Source organism: Dermacentor silvarum, chromosome 3 (genome assembly GCF_013339745.2).
Source record: "Dermacentor silvarum isolate Dsil-2018 chromosome 3, BIME_Dsil_1.4, whole genome shotgun sequence".
Lineage (NCBI taxonomy): Eukaryota > Metazoa > Arthropoda > Arachnida > Ixodida > Ixodidae > Dermacentor > Dermacentor silvarum.
In genome coordinates, this window is record NC_051156.1 from 20,299,429 (window position 1) to 20,325,095 (window position 25,667).

Below are 25,667 nucleotides of genomic sequence, written 5' to 3' on the forward strand. Positions count from 1 at the left end.
TGTCCTTCAATCCTTTTGAATGATGCCTTTCAGGTTGGTTGGCCTTGTGGGCATTTTTCGGTGTGGGACTCTGCTCTTCCTTCCCTGGGATGACTACTCGGCTGTCGACCATGAAGCGGCCCAAACGGTATGCGCCTTTTGACTATTGTTCATTAAAGGGCCATAGAACACTCTTCTTAGTTCTTTTTATTCCCAAATAACTTTTTCAAACGTATGAATCCTCGCAGCCCAGGAGGAGGTGATTCATGGTTGCCCAATGACTAGTAGTGAGGAGAGGAAGCAAGCATGACTTCATATTTCACACAATGAAATCTTTGTCACCGTCAAGTACTACATAGAGGAAAACAGTGGTCGATTTCCAGAACACCATCCTTTTCTCTCTTGAAGCTTCTTGTCTCTCCTAGTTTACCTTTGGGGCAACTTTTGTCTCTTTTAATGAAAACTTCTATGGACAATGTAGCAGCACATGCATCGGGTCATGTGTTGCACTGGCTTTAAGTAGCATTTGTTTAGCTAACATTTATTGTGACCTGGCATCTCGCCTAGATGGTGCAAGTGTCCTCCATGTGTTCACGGATGTGGATGACTTTTCAATAGTTTTAATCCAATAAGAATTACATTGCTACAATAAAGTAGTTCCGGATGTCCTAGCATCTTTTAAATGGGTGGGGAGGGGTGTAACTTACATTTGTTGAGGGTGACCGCCTGCGGTTTCTGGACACTGTGGTTTCTTTTGCACTGTCACCAAGCCACATGTGTTGGATGTACAGACCTCGTGTGCCTAAGGACCTCTCGGCACATCCCCACACCAAGACAGTGAAGAAAATAAGCTTATAATTGGCACTCCAGTGCCAAAATTAGTTTCAGCAGTCAGCTGAAAAGGTTACGTAAGGCTGGCACCCAGTGTACATTGGTGGGATTGCTGAAACTGAAAGGAAAACTGCAAAGGGGAAAGCAAAAAAAAAAAAAAAAAACGTAAAGACAGACCAGAAGTAGTGCCTTGCATTCAGTCGCCTAATCTTGGTGGCGAACAGGCACAATGTGCCTGTTGTGGTCTCTGCACCTCACGAATTTTCCTCAGCACTGTGCAGGCATTCTGGGAAATAAGAGTGCAAGGCTGTGGGGGGGGGGGGGGGGGGGTGGAGATGTTTCTGGAGTGTGCAGTCGCAGTAGTTTACAACATAACTGTCTTGAGAGGAGCTATGGGTTGGTCTAGACTGGTAGTTGCGTGAACGACTGAGCCCAAGACCCCCCCCCCTCCCCCCCCCAAAAAAAAGCTTGGTGCATGCAAAACTGTAGCGTCGGGCAACAAGTTCGTGGAAATAATAAAATCAAATAAAATTTATTTTCCTTCATTAAAGAAGCAGCACCGCCTACAAGCCTGGATGAGGCAGCCACCCTCATAACTGGCAGCTTGGGACAGCACTTACACAAGTAGAAATAAATACACGCACTGCTTCGACTATTCGTGAAGGTAAACATCAATAAGCATAATGAAAAGCATGCTCAGATGTTAGGTAATATCCTGACAGATAGGCCACCTAAAATCTTGATCGAATTGGGTGAAAAGAGGGAGTGGGCTAACTTTCAGTGTACAATCGGGAAAAGTAAAAAAAAAAAAGCAGTGTAGCTAAAGGTTGTGAAGGTTTACTGATATGCCCTTGTGCAATCTTCCTCACAACCTTCAAAAGCACAGTCACTGAATGACCTCGTAACGCACATGGTCAGATGTGGTCGGCAGGGTAGTGGAAGGGAAAACCGGCAATGCCAGTCGCTTATGGAGCCTGCAATCTTCGGACCCATCGGGAGCAGTAAATATTTCACAGCGATTGAACGATCGGGCCACAACTTCCTCGGACACAGATGCCCAAGCCTTGCACACAAAGTTCATGATGTCTTGCTGCAAGGGTTTCTTCAGGTTTAGTGTTTGTGTGAGTAGACGCAAGCCACACTGCGGCTTTTTGGCTAACGCAAACTGCGATGCACTCTCAAATTCAGCAAGCGACATATAAAAAATGTATGCGTCATCTGTGCAGCTATGTACATGAGGCCCTGTTCAGAGTGAGGGTGGCTTTCATAAAAACTTCCTTGAGGTTATCAATCAGTGCTAGCCGTTTCTACATGGCTGGTTGAATAGGCTTTTTAATGGGACAAGCTTTTAGTCAGTATTTGCCTTGTATTTTCTTCTGCAAGGGCACCTAAACAAGTCTTGCAAAACAAAGGTTGTTACCCCATGCTTCTCATGAATCGCCTTTGTGCCACTTCTTTCTAACCTGATTCTCTTTTCCTTTGTATTTATAAATAAAAAAAATGCTTGCCCCTGTTTTATTTCTCTGCCTGCCGATGAACAACATTTTTCAGACTCAAATAACCTGAAAGTAACCAGTAAATCTGGCACTGTTGGCATTCCCACTTCTAGTCTTGGAACAAGTGTCTGTGTATGTGGCATACTGTTCATTGATCTGGTGCTACAACTTGAGTGTTTTGCCTGGTATTGAGAGCATAAAGATTTGTGCACATTATGTGTATTCGTCCCCACCCCCCCTTTTTTTTTTTTCACCATTGCATCCTGTTGGGATTGTTTTGACAACCTGACTAACAAGGGAGTACTGCTAATGTATTTTCAGGTGAATGACCATCTGCCAGAGCAGCCTTTGAACCAAAATGTGAAGCATCCTGTAGGGGGTGGAACCCCCACCCATGCTGAAGAGCTACGGCTTCTGCCACGGCCTCGCTGGGCACCAATCGGTGGCGCTCCGTTGACCTTTGACACCACACCTGATCTGGAGGCTTTCTTGGCCCAACTGGGACAGCTGCTGCACAAGGAACTATGCCATAGACACTACAACACCCTGGGCAACCTCTTGCGCTTCTACAGGGACTACCGTTACAGTAGGAGCAGCAGCCTGGCGACCTTCCTCCGTGACTACCCAGCTGAGGTCTTTGAGGAGGGCCTCTCGTGTGTTGGCTTGAGTCTGCATCTGTGCCGCACCCTGGAGCAGCAGTTTCCCCATGCACGGCCCTTCTTGGTCTCGTGCGAAGAGTGGATCCCTGACGTGGCGTCCTACTGCAGCCACGACCCCCCAGATGATGCGTCCAGTGTGAAAGAGCACGTGCTGGTTGCCCTTCGGGTGCTGGCAGGCACCCGCCGGGGTCTGGTGTTGCTGGACCCGGGATACCACGTGGGCTTCCCTGTCGTCGTCATGGACGATGGCTGCGCTCCACACAGTGGCCACTTCGTCCAGTCACACACGTCCAAGTCCACCAAGGAGTACTGCTATGAGGCTGTGGGCGAAGGATACGTGCTCTGGCGGGTGACTGAGACTCGCATGGGGTGCAGCAAGACATGGGACAATGTCCTGTATGTTGGCGGTGCCTTCCAGAGTGCACTCAGCTACTCGGAGAAGCGAAATCTGCTCTACGACTTCAGGACTCTAGTGGCACGACGCAACGGTCGCGGCCCTACAGCAGGAGTTTACTGTAAACTGGATGAGCTGAACCGCAATCCTGTCTTCACACTCTTCTATAACAAGGATGGCCAGAGGACTGAGACGAAGCTGCCATTTGGATCGTTTGGCTCTGCCACACCACCAGTCACAGAGTGTGCCCAACAGATAGGAATGGCCCCCGACAAGCTGCTCGCTCTCCTCACTGGCATGGCTGACCTGTACGAGGATGTAGACTTTGTCAACCAACTGCTGGACCTCAACCGCAGAGTGGACCCTTTTGAAGAGCTGAAATAAGTCACTGGCACAGCGCATAATTAAAGAGAATTGGGCTCATATTACGAGTGTTGCACAAACGAATAAATTCTGATCACGAAAAAGTTTCGCTTGTCACTCTCCGAATCTTTCACTGGAAGTCTTGAAAAGATAACAGAGGGAGAGAGATACTTGCTTCAAGCTATTTTATACAGACAAGTTGCTGAATAAGTAAGTGTGATCTAGAAACAATGTGTTGTTGCCTGTTAGTCTTTGCTATCATGTTCGCTGCTGCTTTTGTGCCACGTCTAAAACTAAATGATGGTTACTAGTGTGCGTGTATCCCTCAAAAGGCTTTGGACAAGCAAACTGGTTGGTAGGTATGATAGTTTTAGGATGCATGGCGGAACGCGTAATGCGGCAATCGGGGGGGGGGCGACAATCTGCGACAATCTGCGTCATCTGGTGGTGCTGCTGAGAAGTCCACACTAGTGTCGTCGCGTTGATTGTGCTAGGGTGGCTAGAAAACTGGGAGGTGGGAAAACTGGCTGCTGCAAGCTTGCTGGAGTGCGGTAGCTCCAGGTACTAAAGCCCCACTTGCTTTTCGCAGGTGTGTGTTGCATTAACATTCAGCAACAATATTGCCTTTTCACGATATACGCCTATAGCATGGACAACCTCTGACAGCGGCATTGGGACGAACCTTACGCCGGCAAAATAATCTAGCCATAATGCAACAATTGTTCAGTAAACTCTTGATGGTTGGTTCATATTTAGAACTGAGGTTTGAACAGCGCAAATAAAACAAAGACAAGAAGAAACAAATACCACAGACAAGCGCTGACTGCCAACTGGAAGTTTCATTGAAATTCTTCAACCATTTATACTTTTTTCACTACAGGCGTGAATACACCAGTCGTATAAACATCAGTAAAATCAGCAACATCACAATCTTTCATGCAAGAAAGCTATTTCTTTCTCTGACAAAGCGAGAGATAGAAAACTTGCACATTTGTCTCCTTCCTTACGAATGTGATATGCCTCTATTATTTCTTTCCTTCTTTTTTCCTTTCCCTATGAATTTTGCATTTTCAAAAATAGGAGTGCATGGACACTTTGCAATGTCCGGCTAAGTGACTTCCATAGCCGTTCTTCATGTTACTGTTGTGCTGACGAGCTCTGTCATTGAAACACTGTCCTGTTTGTCCAATATAAGTTCTTCCAAGTTTCTTTGTGTCCTTGTTCATACCTGCCAACTCTCCCGAATTGCCTGGGAACCTCCCGCAATTGTTCTAACATCTCCCGATTGTACGGATGCGGCCTCAAATCTCCCGAAAAGTAGCTGCCACAGCACGCTTGCTTTTTTCATTTTTTTACGCCCTGTAATATAACCGCGCGAGAAATTTAGGTGGCACGGGAGCAGCTAGTCACTAACTTGGTAGCGGCCGCCGGCACCACCACGAACGCGAGCAGCCGAAGGGCGCTGCCATATTGTATTTGTCGGATTGGCTTGTCTCGGGCTGGGTCGAGCGTTTTTAGCAATCCAGTCGTATATGACCATGAGTGCAATAAGTTTCATTTGGCTTTGTCAGGTTGTCGAGTGAAGTGCGAATGCCAAACTACTCTGTTTCCCCAAGTTTACTAGTTGGAACGATTGATGGCACTTTCAGAAGCGAAGAATAAATACTTGCAAGTATTTCTGAGATCATACACGACAGTTTCTGTGCTTTGTCATTTTGCCGAGTCTTGACAAGTATGGACTCTGTACCACGTGCTCCGTTTCGCATGGCGGCAACATTTTTTTTGTCCCCCCTCGCGCGACAGTCTCCCAAATTTTCATGTTGCTAGGTTGGCTGGTATGCTTGTTTTATTCGTGCTGTTCAAACCTCAGTTCTAAACAATTGTTCGGTAGAGCAGATTTTGAAGGTACTGCATTTTTATATTACAATTGTTTCGAAGGCCAAAATGATCTCTACAAATCTTTATCGACGTAGTTAAGGAATGTTCTAGGTTGCTCCAGTGGGAAAGTGGTATCTTATGCCAATTTTTATTGTTTTATTGCTCTGAAATTGGCACGATCTAAACTGCGAGACATTATAATGGCTCTTACTGCGGCATTCATTAACATTTATCGCAGATGATCTTGTTCCTTTAAGTATTCCCCTTTTCTCAATTAATGCACCCTTGTAGCGTCTAAGGTCGTGCAATCGCGAAGTCGTAAGTATGCTCAATATATTGTAGAGAAATTGAGGCTGACCTTTGTTTCATGGCTTTATAACACACAGCTTTATCAGCAACAGTTTAATTGCCCGTGAGTCCTGTAGATGTCATAAGCTATGCACGGCTCCAGCCTCTTGATTTTATATTTTTTCCCTTGCTGCTGGTTAGAGCCCCTATAAAAGGAAATTAATCCTTGTGTTAAAAAAGAAATCGAACAACTAACCAGGTTAGTTCTGTGCAATGCTTGGCAGCCGGTTTGTGGCACACTGCTGCCTGTAGTAAGAAGGATGCTTACAATCTTTGAATGCATGCACATTGTGCTAAACGTGTTAGCCTGCTTGATTTGACAGCATGAATCAAGTTGCGTAGTGACTCTGACGGCAACAGAAGCCCTTCACGATCCCATTCCTTGGATACGTCAGTTGGCACTTCCACTGCTGTCCCTTGGCACATCGCAGACATCCCATTCACAGTTTGTTCGGAGCTTTCTTGTCACATTGCGTGCAGTACACAAGGCGAGTATCGCTGCGTTGCTCTCTGCAGTCAGCACATGCTCCACGGCCACTGCTGCTGCCTCCATGGGAAATGTAGCATTACACCTTCGATGACGTGTGCCACCTCTTGGATTCTTGCTTACGCAACACAAATTTCTCATTTAATGGATCATTTTACAGGCAGGTGTTTGTAACGGCAATGGGAGCATCGGTGTCAGTGTCTTGTGCCAATATTGCATTGGAAGCCTTCGAAGAAAAAGCCCTCGCGACGTTCCAGCCTGCTCCAAAATTGTTCCTGCGGTATGTCGACGACTGTTTTTCCATTATCCGCCGCAAAGACGTCATAACTCTTTCTAAAGCACAATAAAATTCACCGTTGAAGAAGTTAATGGTTGCTTGGCTTTCATTGACGAAGTCATGCACACTGCATCCGGTCTTTAAACAAGCGTTTATCGGAAGTGTACCCCTGCAGGGAAATATCTGCACTTCGATTCGGCCCACCCCCTCGGACACAAACGATCTGTTGCCTCGACATTGTTCACCCGTGCATTCCGATTGTGCTCGACTACTGACGCACGCAGAGCTGAGTTGAAGAGAGTGACGCAGGACTTGTTCAGCAATGGTCTCAAAAAAGCATGCAGCTGAACCCCCTGTCAAGCCAATGAGAACAAAGAAATGGGCATCTCTCCCCCATGCACGAGGCGCGAGAGAGTCACTGTCAAGAATTTTAAAAGATAATTTTAAAAGCATAGCAACATACTGGCTCTCTTGCGGTTACAGATTTAAATACATGGGCACTGTGGGGAGCTTTGCCTGTAGAGTTGGTTGTATTAACCCTGTGGGCAGCGCAGACACCCAGTACGCCTCCTGCGCTGCAGTTTTGAAAGAAGCGTGGTGCCACCTGCTGGCATGAGGCACCAAATCAAGTAACACGGAGTCCTTATTCTTGCCTTAGTTGGCTGAGTAGCACCTATATCACGTATGCTAAACACCTATGTCACTTATTCGTACACTTAGAAGAGCTAACAACTTGTCTTCCTTGGTCAGAGCCTCATTCGCTAGACCGAAGCAAAAAGCGAGCGCTGCTGTACCGCGCCCGGCGACGCAACGTCACTGGCGCTACTATTGCATCATGAATTGCCACAAAAAAGTACTGCATCACAAGGTTCAATTGCTACTACTTTTCATTCCATTCATACGAAGCAGATAGGCGAGAACGCAGGATACAGGTCGTTCAACGCACGGGGAAAGCGAAACAATCTGTACTCCTCGATGGCCGCTCGAGACGGAGTGCCTACTGCTCTAGTCCGCTGCCTGGGTTAAGTAGCGCCAACCCACTCGCCTTTATTGCCTCTTCTCCGACAAGCGGAAGTGTTGCCATGATGTTTCTGCCGGCCTTTCTCCGTGACAGCACAGCTCGTGGTACGCGCTAAAGCCCCTCCATAATGCTCTTGTCCGACAATAGGGCTCCCAAACTCCATGGAAACAATCGCTGGCGTTTCTTAGCGTTTAAATAGGTCTACCGTACACTCTAATAGGGCTCCCAAACTGAAGTCTGCCGACAGATGCCAGTGCCACTCCTTTCCCTGGCGGAGAGAGGCGGTATCATGTGTCAGGTCGTCGGCATCGTGACGTGCTCGCGATGCCCGTGACTTCGGTTTTGTTGTGATATTTATGGCGGACGAACGTGTCCTTCCAGGGCTCTGTGACGGCGACGAAAACTTTTTTGTGCATGCTTTGAGTTTGCTTCTGTTTTTTAGATTTGCTGGTGTTTCTTAAAAGGTCTACCGTAGAATTATTAAAAGAAAGGACAAAAGAAGACACTCAAGTCAGGTAGGGTCAGTTTATTTCCTTAAAGGCCCCGTTATCAGGGGTGTTACATAAGGCGTGCCACGTACATCATGCACCGGACAAGTCAACATAATAACCAATGGGACATTTGAAAAATGGTAGATACACTGTGCAAACAAATACACGCGATAAATGATGAATTTGTATAAGAAAGTAATTGTTTTGGCAAAACAGAAGAAACATCGGCAATGGACAATTCAGCATATAACTAATGGAACATTTTAAAAACAGTAGATACATTGTATACAATCAAAAACCCACGTTTGTACAAGAACAGGTAATTAATCTGGCAACACAGAAGAAACATCAGCTATGAACATATGGATACTATTTGTAGATACAACGTGGTGGGGAAGGGCATTCCAATCTGTCGCTGTTCGAGACAAAAATGAAGCAGAGAAGGTAGCTGTGTGTGAGTGTGGTTTTAAACCTTGGAACAGATGACCAGTGCGTTTTGATATTCTTGCAGGTGGGGTGATGATCAGCATACAATTAAGTGAACTGCAGAAGAACTTGTGAAAAAGACCAACGCTAGCTTACGGTGGTGCGAGAGCAACTGTAACTCAGATTTCTCTTTTAAAGCTTACATCATATGAGTAGTATGAATGACTGTCTTACTGCATGATTTTGAAAACATTCAAGTCCGTTAACGAGATCATGTATTATTAAATAAATAAATAAATTAGTTTGTTATGGGTCCCAGATTGGCAACGCATATTCATCGTTAGGCCTGATAAGTTATTTGTACGCCAGAAGTCTGACATCCTGAGGAGCATTACGCAAGTGGTGCCTCATAAAGCAGAGTGTTTTGTTCGGCAATGATACTATGCTGCTTTTAATATGCATGCCCAAGTTAAGATCGCAGAAAATTAAGACACCTAAGTACTTGAATGATTTTACTGCTTCTATTGAGTTGCTAGCTATTGTTTAGGAAGACAAGAAGGGTGTGCGTCTACAAGTAACATATGTTACGTCTACATGTGGTTACATTTTTTTTTATTAATAGTCATTAGCCAACGGACACATCAAGACTGCACATGGATAATATTTTCTTTCAATGTATCTCTGTCAGTTTCATTGTTAATTGTATGATAAATCATGCAGTCGTCGGCGAACATTAGAATTTTGCAAGTTACATGAGGGGGTAAGTCAATGATATATATTTAAAAAAAGAAGTGGGCCAAGAACAGACCCTTGAGGGACACCTGAAAATAATGGAAGAAGGACGGAAGACTGGTCGTTGATAGTAACGAATCACACGCAGTTAGTGAGGAATGTTTAAAGCCATTTTAGTACATCTATGTTTAAATTCAAGAAAGTTTACGTAACAAGTGACGGTGAGAGACGTTATCAAAAGCTTTTTCATAGTCGAGAAAGATCGCGTCAGTTTGCTGATTGCAGTCGAGATTCGCATGAAGGTCGTGAAGGAAAAGAGCTAGTTGGCTTTTGCAAGAAAGGCCCTTACGAAATCCATGCTGTGCAGGATGAAAGAAATGGTTGGTGTCTAAATGGCCCATGATGAGTGAGTAAATGACGTGTTCCATTATCTTGCATGGAAGGCTCGTTAAGGAGATGGGGCAATAATTTAGTGCGTTCCTGTTTGCTTTGTAGATGGGAATGACCTTTGCCACTTTCCAGTCATGAGGGATGCAGCCTGCTGAAAGTGACTGAGCAAACACAAGACAAAAATTGCAGCTGTGATATCGTTAGTTTCGTGTTAATACCATTGATACCGGTGGAGGACGACAGTTTGAGGTTATCAATTACAATGGAGATACCATCCGCACAAAATGTGATGGCCGACATTACAGATACTTTGTTGCTAGACATAGTATCTGTAATGGTAGAGGAGCACTAGTATCTTTAGTAAAAACTGAGGCGAAGGCATTGTTAACAAAAATGGCACAGTATCAGTCATAATGTCTCCCGAATTGTCAGCAAGAGTTATGGCGCGAGCTTGGGTGGGGTTTATTACTTTCCAGAATTTCTTGCGGTTTTCTCTGAGTATTTTTGGTAAGTCATTGGTAAAAAAAAAAAGTATGCTTGGCACTGCAAACAGCAGATAAGTATGTTTTTTTGGCAGAATAATACTTTTCCCATGTGTTGGCATTCGTACTCTGCTTGGCAGCTTGAAAAAGTATTTTTTTCTTATGTTCATTAAAAAAAATTATGGGGTTTTACGTGCCAAAACAACGATCTGATTATGAGGCATGCCGTAGTGAGGAACTCTGGAAATTTGGACCACCTGGCGTTCTTTAACGTGCACCTAAATCTAAGTACTTGGGTGTTTTCGCACTTTGCCCTCATCGAAATGCGGCCGCCATGGTTAGTGAACCATGGGTTCTGACGATTTGCACGGAAGGTAATTTTCAGTATATGTTTGTCTGCTAATTGAATAATTTTTAAACAGCACCCAATAATTGTGAATGGATCGTTCAGAGAATCAAGATTGAAAGTTTGGTAGAAAACAGTCAGTTCTTCATTAATGGCTTCGAAGTTTTCTTTATCGTACAGGCTGATAGTTTTGCTATATGTTCACTTATCTACGGTTTACATGCACCAAGTGTGCTCAGATCGTATCTTCATCCAATTCGTCACTACAGCTCAGTCCATTAAAAAATTCTCAAAAGTGTAATAGCAGTGTCTTGCCTTTGGGCCTCTGTTAAAATCGTGCCTTCACACAATGAACCTGGGATTTTCATGTCAAATCACTAGACTTACGCACTCTGCATTAAGCATATAATTTATGATAGGGTTTTTAAAATGTGCATCGCTACTGAACGCAGCAGTGCTGCTCCCCCGAGTTTGAACGGCTGGTCACTCCACCGTGACCAGCCGTTCTCCGGCAGTGGCTGCGTATGGCGCGGCCGCGCGGGCCCCTATCTTGAAGACGTTCTGCGGTGAGGACACAGTGTGATGCATGCCGATTTCTCGCCGCTTAGTCTAGCTTAATTTGCATTGAAGCGAGACGCGCGGGCCACCATCTTGAAAGCGACCTGCGATAAGGGCAGAGAGTGCGGCGAGTGCCGATAGCTTCAGGATGTGCTGTGTTCACGACGATAAGTTGGCGTTGAAGCGGGAGGCAGCACAACGGTGAATTCGCTCGCTGCTGCAGCACTATGGGTAAGCATAGAAATATATACGCTTTTAAAAGTAACAGAAACACAAGGGAAATTTCTCACTACACTCAAGCACTTCCGGCACATAGCAAGTGTCATCTGTTTGTGCTATAACATTCTCCGTGTTGATGCGAGCTGCACGGTCAGTGTTGGTATCAAGTTTTCTTTTCGAGAGCACCATGGATCGCTCTTGTTACGTTGTGGGCTGCAAATTGAGCGATTGGGAACATGTCAAGGTGTGAATTGATGCTCCTCTGCAAGGCAACATGCGAACAGAATGGCTGCAGCGCATCAGGCTGTCGGTATCCAATCAGCGCCAGCATCTACGTGGTTGCGGATGTCACTTCACGCCGGAGCGTTACTACCAGTTTTAGCATGTCCAGTATTCTGCTAAACGCAAGTGCAAGCGAACTGGGCGTTTTACCGGATTAGCGGAGGCACAAATGTGAACGACCGGCACGGTGCACCCACATGGTGGCAGAGCTCAACCAGACAAACACAGAGCTAAGATAGCAGTAACCAAGTGTATTCTACTTTGCTGCTGGCGTAAATTTTCGGCAGGAGCATAGTCGTGAACACATACTCTTTTCAAATGTTCAAAATGTTTTACACTTGGTTACAGCAACAGTGTTTCGATGGTTAAGAAGTGCGCCACCAGGTGGCTGCACGGTGAAGGTTTGGTGGCAGAAAAGTGGGAGACCACAAATAACAAAGGCATACAGAGTTCCCAGTAATGGTTCAAAAATGTTGATGCTGGGAATTCTTTGTATCTGGGTGTTTTCTCAAAAATACAGGTAGGACATTAGGCAAAATAAGAGCTTCGTGGCGCAATCCACCACCCAGTTTCAAAGGGGACGCTCATAGCATCCATCAATCCCATCCATGCTCACGGTTACGGTAAAGCCATAGCGGTGTAGTGTGGGGGGCTTTAGTTAACGCATCCACCCATCCATCATAACGCCCCGCTCGCCTGCGTTTATTGGAATACTGGTCATGCTCGGTGCTGCGATAGAACACAAACTTGAACTGAGTTTTTTAGCATGAATAAATCTGGATGCAAAGACACACAGTACACACACAGCGCTGTCCTGTGTGTCTCCTCGATGCCATACCATGAAAAAACTCAATGCCATACCAACAAGCCCACATTACTACTCTGGAGAATGCTCGCAACGCACGCTGCTTGGATAGTTCTCGTGGGGGATTGACAGCCAGGTGGCTAGCGCAGAGGTTGAGAGGCTTCGCGCGCTGGTTCCAAGACAACCGGCAGTAGACGACACATCACAACATTACGCAGAGCCAGTGAAGGCGTAGCTTAGCACCAATCACTCAGCGAACGAGTTCAGGAGAAAAAGCATGGCTAGGGAGAAGGGTAACTTGTAATCGTCCGTAGCTCTCCTAATATGAGACACTTCACCTAAATTGTAACGCTAATGTTTTAATGTAGCCGTACTCTACTCATCTACACAAATTAGTCCAAACCGTTTCAGCGTCCCTTTAATTACTAGAGGGAACTCTGGTGCTAGTAGTGCAAGGAATGCTGGTTAATACATGGATTTGCCTAAACTTTGTCCTTCTGGCTTCAAACGGCTTCGTGACCTGTTAACTCGTCATTTTCACCAAAGTACTGTGCTATGAATAATTAAACAAACATTATTAAAATTTTCCAATGGCAGGATTCGAACACAGGACTTCTAGCACACAGGCCGATACTATTAGACACATTTAGTTGGGCATACACAGCATATGTGTACGTAGTACACAATACTTTGCTTACACTGCAATAGATGTGCACCACATCACTTTTAGTTTAACATGCAGCTCATCTAGACGTGTTGTATACAGTCAACATCCGATTTTTCGGACGCCCTAGCGACCGTGAAAACATCTGAAAAATTTTGGCAGTCCAAAGAAGTGAATGCATGCCTTTTGCTGCCCCCAAGGGCACAAATCACCACAGGCACATCCGAAATAGCCTTGAAGGCCTGCCAGTACACTTATTAGGTGTATCGGTGCTCGTACTATGATAGGAGATGGCGGGTGCATGCGTGTAAACACAATTGCCCCTTCCCACTCATATATGCTATCTGTATGTCGCATCTTCTTTTTGTGGTTCGTCTTAGGTGCTTGCACTATAAGTTTAAGTTGAGGATTACAAAGGTGGAATCGGCGTCATTGCTAACAGCAGCGAATTCTTTTAATGAAAAACACAACACCGAACAGCAAGAAATTTGGCTGCGAACATCGCAGCAGCTAGGCCTAGCATTGCCGCGGTAGTGGCTACGGCTGCCAGCGGATCTGCGTGCAAAAACGCCGGTTCAAGGCAGCGAGATAATCAAAATGGCAGGGGGGGTGGCTTCGATTGACTGCGGTCATGGCAAAAAGTCCGGAAAATCAGACAGCGAAGGTTTTTTGCATTAGAAATTTCAGATGTTCTTATACATTGATTGACTCTATGAGGTATGTGGTGGTGCCGCGAAGGCATCCGAATTACCAGGTAGTATGTCCGAAAAACCGGGTCGTTGACTGTACTAGGTGTAAGCATTTGATGGTGATTTAATGGCCTCCCCTTTGAAATGGGGCAGTGACCTAGCCTGCTTGATTTAATAAGGTATGCTATACATGTTTTTTATCAAGCATTTTTGTATACATTTCATTAATCTTTTCTTTTCCTCAATATCTACCTTGTAATTCTACCTATGACTAAGAGATCAAATCAGGTCGTATCAACCTCTTCCCTGCTTTTTTCCACCAATAATACTCTAAACGTCTCTTGCTTAGCTTGACTGCTTACCGGTTGATGCTTCTGTCCACTTTAAACCCAAGCACTTCTGGAAGGTGTATGTTACCTAATGTTCTCACTGGGTGAATCCCTTCACATTCCATCAGGATGTGTTGAGTGGTCTCCGGATCTTTGCTACAGCATACACATGCCTCGTCTAGTTCCGAATATTTGCTCTGGTATGTTTTGGTCCTTAGGCAACCGGCTCGAGCCTCAAATAGCAAGCACTGCCTTTGGGTTCTCATACAGATTTTCCTTTCTAATTTTTCTTCTCATTCTTGTAAATATCCATTGTCCTTTTTGTTTCCATTCTTTGCATCCAAATTCACTGTCTATTTCTTTCACTTTCTGATGACTCCTGGTTGTCTACAGTTTGAATTATCCTGTACTTGGTTGCCAACTTTCTTGACCTCTTCCTCCATTCTGTGTCCACGCTTTTCAAATACAGATACTTGTGCACTTTAGCCTACCATTTATTTTCATCCATGTTCCTGAGTCTTCAAAACCAACTCTGCTCTGTGCTTCTCCGACTTCAAATAAGGCCCAACCCATGTCACCTTGCACTGCCTCATTTGTGGTTTTACCATGGGTTCCCAAAGCCAGCCGGCCTACTTATCTTTGGTTAATTTTAAGCATACAATGGCAGTTGCGAACGTTAGCGGTGGCACCATTACTCCTTTCCAGATTCCACGCACCACCTCATACTTATTGTGTTCCGACAGTGCTCTGTGTTATTGCTGCATTCCGCTTCCCCTTTATTTTCAGATTATCTTGGTGGGTGCTTGAGTAAGTCTTTCCTTGGTTTATGTATGTAAGTGCTTCCTTCATTTTTGGATGCTTCTCAGTGCCACCTGGCGTTTCACTAATGACGTGGCCTCTGCGATCACTAATGTTTCACTAATGACTTGACTTCTGCGATCGGCATGCTGGCATGCTGGATGATCGGCATGCTGGATGATGAGTTTGAATTAAACCGAATTTGAACTAATGAAAGTCATTGAAAAAAAGCCAGAATTGAGACTGGGTTGCACTTGTAACAATATTTATTGACCAAAATAATCTGTGATCGCTTTTTGCTTTTTTTCATTGAAAGCGATGGTCATCAGTTTGTCCTCCAAAGCGCAAACGTGACCCAGAGCATCATCTTCACCCTCCTCGAAGTCGAAAAGGCGCACGACACCAAGCACCTCCATTACTTGCAAAGCAACGGGCCGCATCACAAACTACTGTGGTGATGACTTCGTGCTGACCGCGCTCACAAGCTGCTTCTGTGCATTGGGCCTCATCGGCCACAGTGAAGCCACAGTGATGGAACCAATTAACAACTGTTGCTGCCGTGATCTGATCCCAGGCGCGCACCACCATATGCAAGGCCGTGAGCAGCATCCACAGTGCGCTCTTTCATGTCTGCGCACAAAACCAAGCACTCCAACATGTGGTGCCTGTAGAATGATTTTGAGTTCTTAATGATTCCCTGGTCCATTGGTTGCAGGGCTGCCGTTGTGCTCGAAGCGAAACGCAAGCTTAGCGACCTTCTGATCCACCTCGACCGTGTGTGCGGAACAGTTGTCCACAATCAAAAGCACTTTTCTGCTGCTTAGTTTAAACTTATGGCCAAGCTTGATTAGCCACTGCTTGAATATTCACCGCGTCATCCAAGCCTTCCGATTAGCCGTGTATTCCGCCGGCACTGTGGAGATATTTTTGAAGCAGCGAGGATTAAGAGCCTTGCCTATGACAAGAAGGGGCAGTTTCTGCATCCCGGTCATATTTGCTGCGACAAAAAAAGACGGTTATGCGCTCCTTGCTCCGCTTCTCGCCTGCACAGCAGTCTCCTTTGTATGTCATTGTCTTGCTTCGTAACAGCTTAGAGCGGTTTGGTCTCCGTTGGAGGTATCATGCGGCTAATAGGCCTTCAGATAAGCACTGTTTTGCCACGTTGCACATGTCTCGCTGCTCACATCCTTGCCCAACAAAGTGCAAAACACGATCTCGTGCCTGTCATAGAAACAATGTAGCCAGCCTTCTGCAGTGCTGAAATCCTCGATGTGGAGGAGAAGCGCGTAATCTGCTGACTTCGCCATGACCATCGGGCCACTCGGGGGAATGTCCTGGCTTCCCATCTCCTTTATCCCAAGTGACCACTGCGTGTTCCAATTCTGGGTGCTTTGCAGGCCGAAGTCTCTTGCGACTGCTGGCGAAAGCTTCAGTTGCATAGGCCTCCTCAATCGCTCTCTTGTTATTTATATAAGTGAAGAGCGTGCTCTTCAGAATGCAATTCTTGGCAATTTCGAGTTTGCTCGTCTTGCCGGCATCCACTTCACGAAGGATCTCCATCTTCTCCTTCAATGTTTTGGCGCTGTAGCCTTTGCCACAAGAAGACATTGCGTGATAGGCCTAATGACCGAGCCTGCAGACACGACGGTGAAACGGTGACACACACGGAGAACGGTGAAACGCACGAGATGTGAAACAACCACTTCTGTTGCTGTCAACGACACCACTGGCCCACTGGCGACACCGTGCGCAATGTGGTGCTCTTTTATTTATATTTATTTGATATACCCTCAGGGCCGAAGCATTACAGAGGGGAGTGGGAAACGAGAAATATAGACAAAATAGATATATAAAAGCAGCATGTGAAACATAACAAATCAAGTATGATTAACATGGTTATTATAAAAGTAGCAGGTACAAAAATTAGTTCTATCATACAAGTTAGCTATAACGAAACAAAGAATAACACATAACAATATAACGCAAGATTAACATTCTTAACATGAAAATAGCAGGTACAAAAAGAGATCTACAGTAAAACCTCGATAATTCGAACTCGGTTAATTCGAAATTTCGGTTAATTCGAGGAATTTGAGCGGTCCCGTCATTCTCAATGCAAATTCTACCGGATAATTTGAATGGCCCGCGCGGCTCTATTCGGATAATTCGAAGTTTCCGGCTAGTAGCAACGTGCGGCGGTTAGGTTAGGGCGCTGCGTACAGTCGCCAACCGATTTTCCGAGCTCGTGGGGACTGAAAAATAGTCCGGAAAACTCGTTGGGCCGAAAAAAAAAGTGATTAGTTCCGCTTAAAAAAAATCTCTAATAATGCCCTGCCTCATACTACGCTTGGAGGGGATCGACTTGCTTGGATTTGCACAGCAATGACGTCGTCTCCGTGTACAGTCGACACGAACGTCACCGCGTTGGCGATCTCCGTCAACGGAGTTCGCCATGGAGATCCAAGAAACGAGCTTCGCACTGCTTAGCTCTCGCGAAGGTACAGGAGGTAGCGCCGATCACTGAGACATGGGTCTCCGAGACACCTGCTCAGTGTACACGCCACGTTCAAAATAGCAACCGAAACTTGAGAGAAAAAAAAAAAAACTCACTGAATTAACACGCGTGGTGTCAGCGCGCACGAGCGAGCGCGACCGCCGCAGCGAGCTAAGGTTCGTGCGGTCTATCGCTTCAACGGAAACTGAGCGGCGAGAGCACAGCGCATACAAAAGGTCAGAGCCGTCTGGAAATCGCGTTCAAGATATGGTGCGCGCGAGAAACTGCTCCGGCGCTAAGTACGCAGTTGTTAGAAGAGTAGAAGTCCCCCCCCCCCTCCCCTCCCTCCCTCCCATACCACCACGGCCTTTCGCACGAGGGAGGAAGTCGCGTTTACGCTCCGCCGTGCGTTCGCTCATGAAAGCGCGCGTCCCCCGCGCGCTGTCACTCGCACATACGGCAGGCGCGCGGCGATGATTTTATCGCCCTTGGACTTTGTATGGATCCTCAGGGCGGCGACGCCGACGGCGAAAATCCGCTTGAAGTGTCCATATAATTGCTGTCGCAATAAAAAAAAAAACATCCCACAATAAATGGTTACAACGATAGTGCTGAGCGCATATACTAAGAAAAAAGAAAAAGTGCAGTACTCTGGAGCGTTTTGTCAGTCGAGAGCGGGCATGTCCTTCGAGACTGGAGGATTGCGCGACTTCTCTATTGATAGCGCGCGTTCCAATCTTGGAGGCTATACAGCGAGCCACTGGAATCCAAGCCAGTGCAAAATCCAACAAGGCGGCCTCCAAGATTGGGTAGCGCGGCTCGGAAAGAGCGATTTAGTCCGCAAAATCGAACTTTGGGGTCTCAATTCGTCCGAAAAATTGGGTGCGAAAATGCATGAACTCAATGGGAACCCTGATGGTGCATTTTTGAAGTCCGGAATATCCAGCAAATCCAAGTTTTTGGAGTCAAGCACCACCACGCCCGCTTTCGCGGCAGTTATCGATTCCGTGAACATTGTCCGCAACTTAGTTGAGTGCAGTGCGGGTGATATTTGTATGCTACGTTTTTAGAGCCAGCTGGAGAGCATGGCACTAGGGGCGGCGAACCAGCGCACCAAGTAATCCCGCATCGGTGATTACATTGAGTAATTTTTCTCGGACATGGAAAATAAAGGTGATTTCTCTTTGAGGCAAGTTCTTGCTTGTTTTCTTTTTTTTATTATTCATTTCGGTTAATTCGAAAATCCGCTTGATTCGAAGAATTTTCGCGGTCCGGCGACCTTCGAATTATCGAGGTTTTACTGTACTTAAAAAATATTAGCTATGGCGTTTTTAAAGAGCTGTAGCAACATTTGCTGGAAGGCGATTTCACTCGTCAGATGCGTATGGGAAAAACGAAAGTGAAAAGGAATTAGTTCAGGAAGAAGGTATGCCGACCTTGTTAGTATGATCTTTTCTTCTTTCTTTCTGGGGCTTTACGTGCCAAAACCAGTTCTGATTATGAGTCATGCCGTAGTGGAGGGCTCCACATTAATTTTGATCACCTGGGGTTCTTTAACTTGCACTACAACGCAATGTTAGTATGATCTACTCTTCGGGATATGTAGTGCGGTGACTGAAGCAGTTCTTTATGTAATTTGGAGCAATGAAAGATTTTATGAAAAATACAGAGACGAAGTTGTTTGCGACGTGATGCAAGCGAAGGTAAGTTCAAACTTGATTTCATGGCAGTTATGCGTGCAGTTCTGTTATAATTAAACAGGACAAAACGGACTGCGTTATTCTGGACGATTTCAAGAGAATGTATAATGTTTTCATGACCTGGATCCCAAACCTGATGCAGCGTATTCCAACTTTGGACGTATTAGTGTATTATAGAGCATCAGTTTTAAGGTAGATGGAGAAAGCAAAAAGTTACAACGAAGAAAGCCCAATGTTTTTTTAGCATTGCTTACGACGTTAGCGCAGTGAGTGGTCAGGCAATGTTGCTGCTAGTGTGTACACAAGGGTATTTGTAGCTAGTCATGGAGGTCTAGGGGAACGTTGTCAAGAAGGCGAGTATGTGGGGCTTGATTGCTTCATGATACACGCATGAATTTACACTTGTTAATGTTTAGTTCCAAACACCATGTCTTGCACCAACTTGAAACAGCATTACGATCATTCTATAGAACGGTTATATTGTTTGTAGTTATTTCCTGGAAGATTACACAGTCGTCAGCAAACAAATGAATATGAGAGGAAACGCAGGATGGCAAATCATTAATGTAAATAAGAAAGAGAAGAGGGCCAAGTACCGAGCCTTGCGGTACACCAGAGTGAACGCCACTAAGCTCAGGGTCAGTGTTGATCGAAACGTACTGGGAGCGGTTAGTTAAAGAACACTCAAACCACACAAGTAATTTGCTATCGATGTTAGAAGACGAAGCTTAAGTAGTAGAAGTTTATGGCATACCTTGTCAAATGCTTTTCAAAAATCTGGAAATATGCTATCTGCGAAGGAGGATTGTTCAAGAACAGGGGCGGCGCCAGAGGGGGGCACAGGTGGGCGGCAGCCCCCCCAAAATTTTTGCCTGCCTCGCCCCAAGAGCGCCGAAAAGCTGACCCAAGGTAGGCGGTATGAGACAAAATGCCACTTTTGATGTCTAACAACTTGGAGGCAGATGCATGAGAGCAGCGCTGCTTCCAAAGGACGGCTTTGTTTAAGCATAACAATTTATTGTAGAAAATTTCTGATCACAAGCAATTACCCTCTCGTTTGTGATAGAATAGGCACCTGAAATACAGCACGAACTGCCGCAGTAAGATTAAAAATGGTTCCAACGGTTCTAAATAGATTTAAAAATGGGCTTCTTTTCTTCGTTGTTCGGTCTGCTTGCATGAACTGGCAAGTTCGTGCCTCGGATGTAGTGTTCTTCAGGCGCCTTCCGTCCACAGGCCTCTTCGGCAGCGAATAAGCTTCGCCCTGCTGAGGTCAAATAACCGCTAGTACTGTGTAACCGAAGGCAGCGCACGTATACCACGCGGGATCAGTAACGCACCCAGGATCTCTGCCAAGGGGGGGGGGGTGAATTTTTATGGTGGAGTGGGGGAGGGGAGCAAGCACTTTGCATAATATGCAATTTCCTTGCTTTAGCCAGAGGAACAGAGGAATCCAACAACAAATAAAATGCCTAATAATTATAATAATTGATGACACCAAGGATGATGACAATGTTTATTGTTTTAGCGTTTTACTCAAAGTAATTAAAGAGTGAACGAAGAAATACAAAACAATGACCGAGTGTTTGTGTTAATCCAACAAATTCGACCTCGAGCCACCTCCTGAATTGTAATGACAATGCGAACAGAGCACTGAAGGGACACGTTGGACTGGTGGAGCTGGACGCGTGGGCGAGGGGGTTACAACACCCGAACCCCCCCCCCCCTTCAGTGCGCCACTGTGCGGGATACACGTGTCGTCCATCATCATCATCATCATCAGCCTATTTTATGTCCACTGCAGGACGAAGGCCTCGCCCTGCGATCTCCAATTACCCGTCTTGCACCAGCGTATTGCAACTTGCGCCTGCAAATTTCCTAACTTCATCATCCCATCTGGTTTTCTGCCGACCTCGACTGTGCTTCCCTTCTCATGGTATCCATTCTGTAACCCTAATGGTCCACTGGTTATCCATCCTACGAAATTACATGGCCTGCCCAGCTTCATTTCTTCCGCTTAATGTCAACTAGAATATCGGCTATCCATCGCTCTTTGTGCAGTCCTTAACTTGTTCTCGAGCTTCTTTGTTAACCTCCAAGTTTCTGCCCCATATGTTAGCACCAGTTGAATGCAATGATTGTACACTTTTCTTTTCAACGACAGTGGTAAGCTCCCAGTCAGGATTTGGCAATGCCTGCCGTATGCACTCCAACCCAATTTTATTCTTCTGTAAATTTCTTTCTCGTGATCAGGGTCCCCTGTGAGTAATTAACCTAGTTAAACGTACTCCTTTACAGACTCTAGAGGCTGACTGGCGATCCTGAATTCTTGTTCCCTTGCCAGGCTATTGAACATTATCTTTGTTTTCGGCATATTAATCATCAACCCCACTCTTACACTTTCTCGGTTAAGGTCCTCAATCATTTGCTGTAATTCGTCTCCATTGTTGCTGAATAGGACAATGTCATCTGCAAATCGGAGGTTGCCGAGATATTCGCCGTTGATCCTTACTCCTAAGCTTCCCCAGTCTAAAGGCTTGAATACTTCTAAGCATGCAGTGAATAGCACTGGAGAGATTGTGTCTCCTTGCCTGACCCCTTTCTTGATAGGTAACTTTGTACTTTCCTTGTGGAGAACCAAGGTAGCTCTGGAATGCTTGTAAATGTTTGCTAAGATATTCACGTATGTCTCCTGTACTCCTTGATTACGCAATGCCTCTATGACTGCTGGTATCTCTACTGAATCAAATGCCTTTTCATAATCTATGAAAGCCATAGAGAGGTTGATTGTACTCCGCAGATTTCTCGATTACCTGATTGATGACATGGATATGATCCATCATAGAACATCCCTTCCTGAAGCCAGCCTGTTTTCTTGGTTGGCTGAAGTCAAGTCGTCCTTATGCGGTGCATAAGCAGCAGAACACAGCAAACAGTGTCAGCTCGAAACCATAGATGTTCACATATGGAGATGGTTTCAATACTTTTTCATGCGAACTCCGCTCGGCTACTGGGCAGAGTTGAACCTTGACCATGCGGAGATCCCAGTCACATCACTCAAGTGCATAAACTAGCGGTTGTCGGTTCTTGGTGTCTCACAGGAGACCAACCACCGCGGGTTCGAGCTTAGCGAGCCACAGGGCTGCGTCAGCCGTCGCCTCCAGCACCGCTCGCGCGCGAGCTCAGAGGCCGCAAGGGGCTACCGAGCGACGCATGCAAAAACACAGTAAAGCCCTGAGTTGACGGAAACCGTTTACTGAATCCGTCGGCACCAGCACTGCACAAACGCCCGCGCGGCGGGAAGCCAAAGGGGTCCCGCACCAGGCTAAGCCTATAGCACGTTGCTGTGAGAGCACAGGCTCAAGCTGGGACACACCGCTAGGAAAAGTGCCGGCGGCTATGCTACTTGCTCTGGCGATAACCAATGGGTCAACTCGCGAGAGCATGGGCAATATCCTTTGGCTTAGGCTTTTGGCAAGTGCGGCTCGGCGTGGTATGACCTCGCGTGAGCACTATGGCACCGCTCGTCGGCTTAGCATCGGGAAAAGGATCAGCACAAAGTACGAGCTCCCCGCACAGGCAAAGGCACCGTGCGCGAGCTCCAGTCCTAGTCACAAAGGTGTCGGCGGACGAGAGGAAAGCATGTACGTACCGTGCGCTGGTCCCCGGAGAGAAGAGAGAGCCACGCTCCGCCGCTAGCAGCCGAAACGCGGCCGCCTCGTGACGTCAGCGCCCTGCCCTCAGCACAACCCATCGCGTGTGCAGCGCCACCGCGGGAACTGGTTGCGCGGGATGGGGAAAAGCCGGGACGGCAGAACAGGTGAAACCCCCGCGCAATGGCGCCGGCGCCTCCCTCAATCCTCACACGGTTCACGAACTGCACAAGCTAGGTGTTTTCGCCGTGACGATACCGGAATCGTCATCATCTTGCGAGCGCACATTTTGGTGCCTTCGAAGATTGAAGAATTATCTTCGCAACAAGATGACAAATAATCGTCTGAGCGACGTAGCTGGGCTTGCGGTCGAACTATCTCTTGCCAATAAGATGTGTATTCAGCGTGTTCTCGACATGTTTGATGCTGCGCACAGTAATCGACGTATACGTCTGCACTAGTATGCTGGTATAATGGTAACCCATTGTATCTCTGCGGCACTTTCGCGAGAAAATTGTGTGGGCACGGGCGTAGGACCCAAACCTATACCGGTATCAGAACACCCGCTTCACCAACGAATAAATCCCGGCTATGTTCTGTCTTGGTGGTGGCGTGGAGGAGAGGTAGAATACCTGGCTTCGAATCTGAAGGTCGTAAGTTCGAATCCTACTCCACTACATTTTCAGGCATGGAGTGGTGCCTGACACCGGCAAGAAAAAAAAATATATATTGCTGAGAGCTAGTGGGGCTATACTAGTTCAGGTGCAACCAAACTAGGAAGGCCCACTAAGCTTTATCAAAGTCACTCCCTCACCAGAACAGGAATTGGCCTCCCTGGTGCAGTATTCGGTCACTACCTCCCTCATGACTCCGACAATTAACCCATGGCCCTCAGTCCCCAGTGGCTGCGGAGCACCTGACCAAGGCGGCGGTCAGACCTGCTATGCGGCAGAGGGTGCTAAGAATATGTGGGTCCGGACAGGCCGCCAATGGAAACTGAACATGGCAACGTTCAACACGCGCACCCTCTCGAGTGAGCCTAGCTTAGCAGGACCATAGCCTCCTATATACTTTCTGTGCCCGCACAATCACTCCGGGAGCGCCGTTCAACCTCCTCTCCTGACCACCTCGCAGGTCGCCCGCTAGGGGCGCTGCTACCCCAGAATAGTTCGCTAGCCGCCGTGCATGGTTAAAGGCGGGAAAAATTGCGTGTGCGCGTCTCCATTAGTGTCAAATCGAGACAATACCCATTTCCCTCGCTTGCCGACAGTTCGCTGGCTTGCTGAGCGATCACCACCTTCCTGCAGCAGTCCACGGCTGGGGAAAAAAATGCATTCTGCCTTCGATTGACGCGATGAGCTGCGGCAGGGTATTAAAGGACTGTGGCTGTGAGACTGTCGGTGCCACATTGAGGACGTCTAGCAGCAGCGCAAATGAGAGCCTTCTGGCCGAAAAGAAGACATTGTGGTCACGAGTGAGTTGTGCTACTTTAAGTGGTTTGATAGGGCGCTTTGCGAGTTGATACCCAGTAGTATGGCGTATCGTTGTGGACCTATATAGATGCAACTCGTACAGTAAGAGAAACGTCCCGGGCATCTCATTTCATGAAATTCCGAGCGATGAAGAACTTCCAGAGAAGTGGCTCCAAGTTTGAATGTGTCAAACGTGGAATGCGTCAGATACTTGCTGAGAGAGATGCACTTTGATTTGTTCTGACTAGAAAGCTCTCGTCTGACGCCGATGAATATTTTTTTGGGTGGTTGAGGAGGTCAGCTGGAAGCAGTAGCGCACCCAGGATCTCGGCCAGGGGGGGGAGTTTGACAGTTTGCCAATACTATCTAAACAGCACTAATTTCGATTTCTTCACGGGAAATTGTCAAAAGATGCGCTTTTTGCGAGTGTGCAGACGACTGCGCGTCTTACATCTTAGTTGCAGTACTCGAATGCGCAAGGAAAGAAAAGGGGTTAAACGAAAGAGGGGGGTTAGGTCGGCCTCAGGGGGGGGGGGTTACAACCCCCGAATCCCCCCCCCCCTTCCGTCGGTGCGCCACTGGCTGGAAGCAACGATCAGACACACTCACGGGCAGTTTTGTACGGAACAGAAAAGTCTCTGAAGACAGGCATTGCGACAACATCGACAAACAGCAACGTGATGGACACGAAAGATAGCACATGCTCGTCGCTACGCCGGCAACTGAGCGTAAGTACTACGCCAGAACCATCCAATAAATTTTCCAAAGAGGCGACAGCAGCGCTGTTCAACCACATTACAAGGCGCAAAGAAACGTTTCGTTCGCCAGAATGTGCAGCACTAGCGATGGTTGGCGGATAGCTATCGAGAGCCGTTAAGCTGTTAATGAGCGGGTGTCTTGCAAAGAATGCCTCAGTTTGTGACAAAGCCAAGCCCTCGGCGCCATCAGATTCTCTGATTAGGCTTGAAGACAGAAGCCGTCTACTGTATCGGTCAGACGAACTCGTAGTTCTGCTGAACTCTTTGCACAAATAGGTTGAAGTAGTGCTCGCTAAGCTAAGAAATTTTACGCTGCCGCTGAGGGAGACTGCCGTGAATACTGCTTAAGTTCTGCGAGAGCGTGAACTACGTAATTGTTCAGTGCCTGAGCATCACGAGGAGCTGTTTGAGATCATGGTGACAAAGTTCTTCCGCCCTCTATTCACTAATTTTGCGCTGAAGATAACGGACAAGAACGACATCGCAAAAGTTTTTTCACAGAAGCCCCTGTCACGAAAGCTCCAAAAACTTTAAATCCAAATGATGGCAATAAAAGTTTTTGTTGTGCAGTTATTAGAGCCGACATTATTTTTTTTTCACAAACTGACATACAAAACATATGTAATATTAAGCAGAAGGAAAATAG

The 25,667-nt window shown here is 46.6% G+C and overlaps 1 protein-coding gene across 1 annotated transcript; it reads left to right on the plus strand.

The window, feature by feature from the left end:
- The first annotated feature begins 22 nt into the window (after positions 1–22).
- Positions 23–3,826, plus strand: LOC119444244 (uncharacterized). Its single transcript, XM_037708671.1, has 2 exons — positions 23–127; positions 2,628–3,826. The coding sequence occupies exons 1-2, from the start codon at positions 23–25 to the stop codon at positions 3,741–3,743; spliced, it is 1,221 nt and encodes a 406-aa protein (XP_037564599.1). The 3' UTR covers positions 3,744–3,826.
- The last annotated feature ends 21,841 nt before the right edge of the window (positions 3,827–25,667 follow it).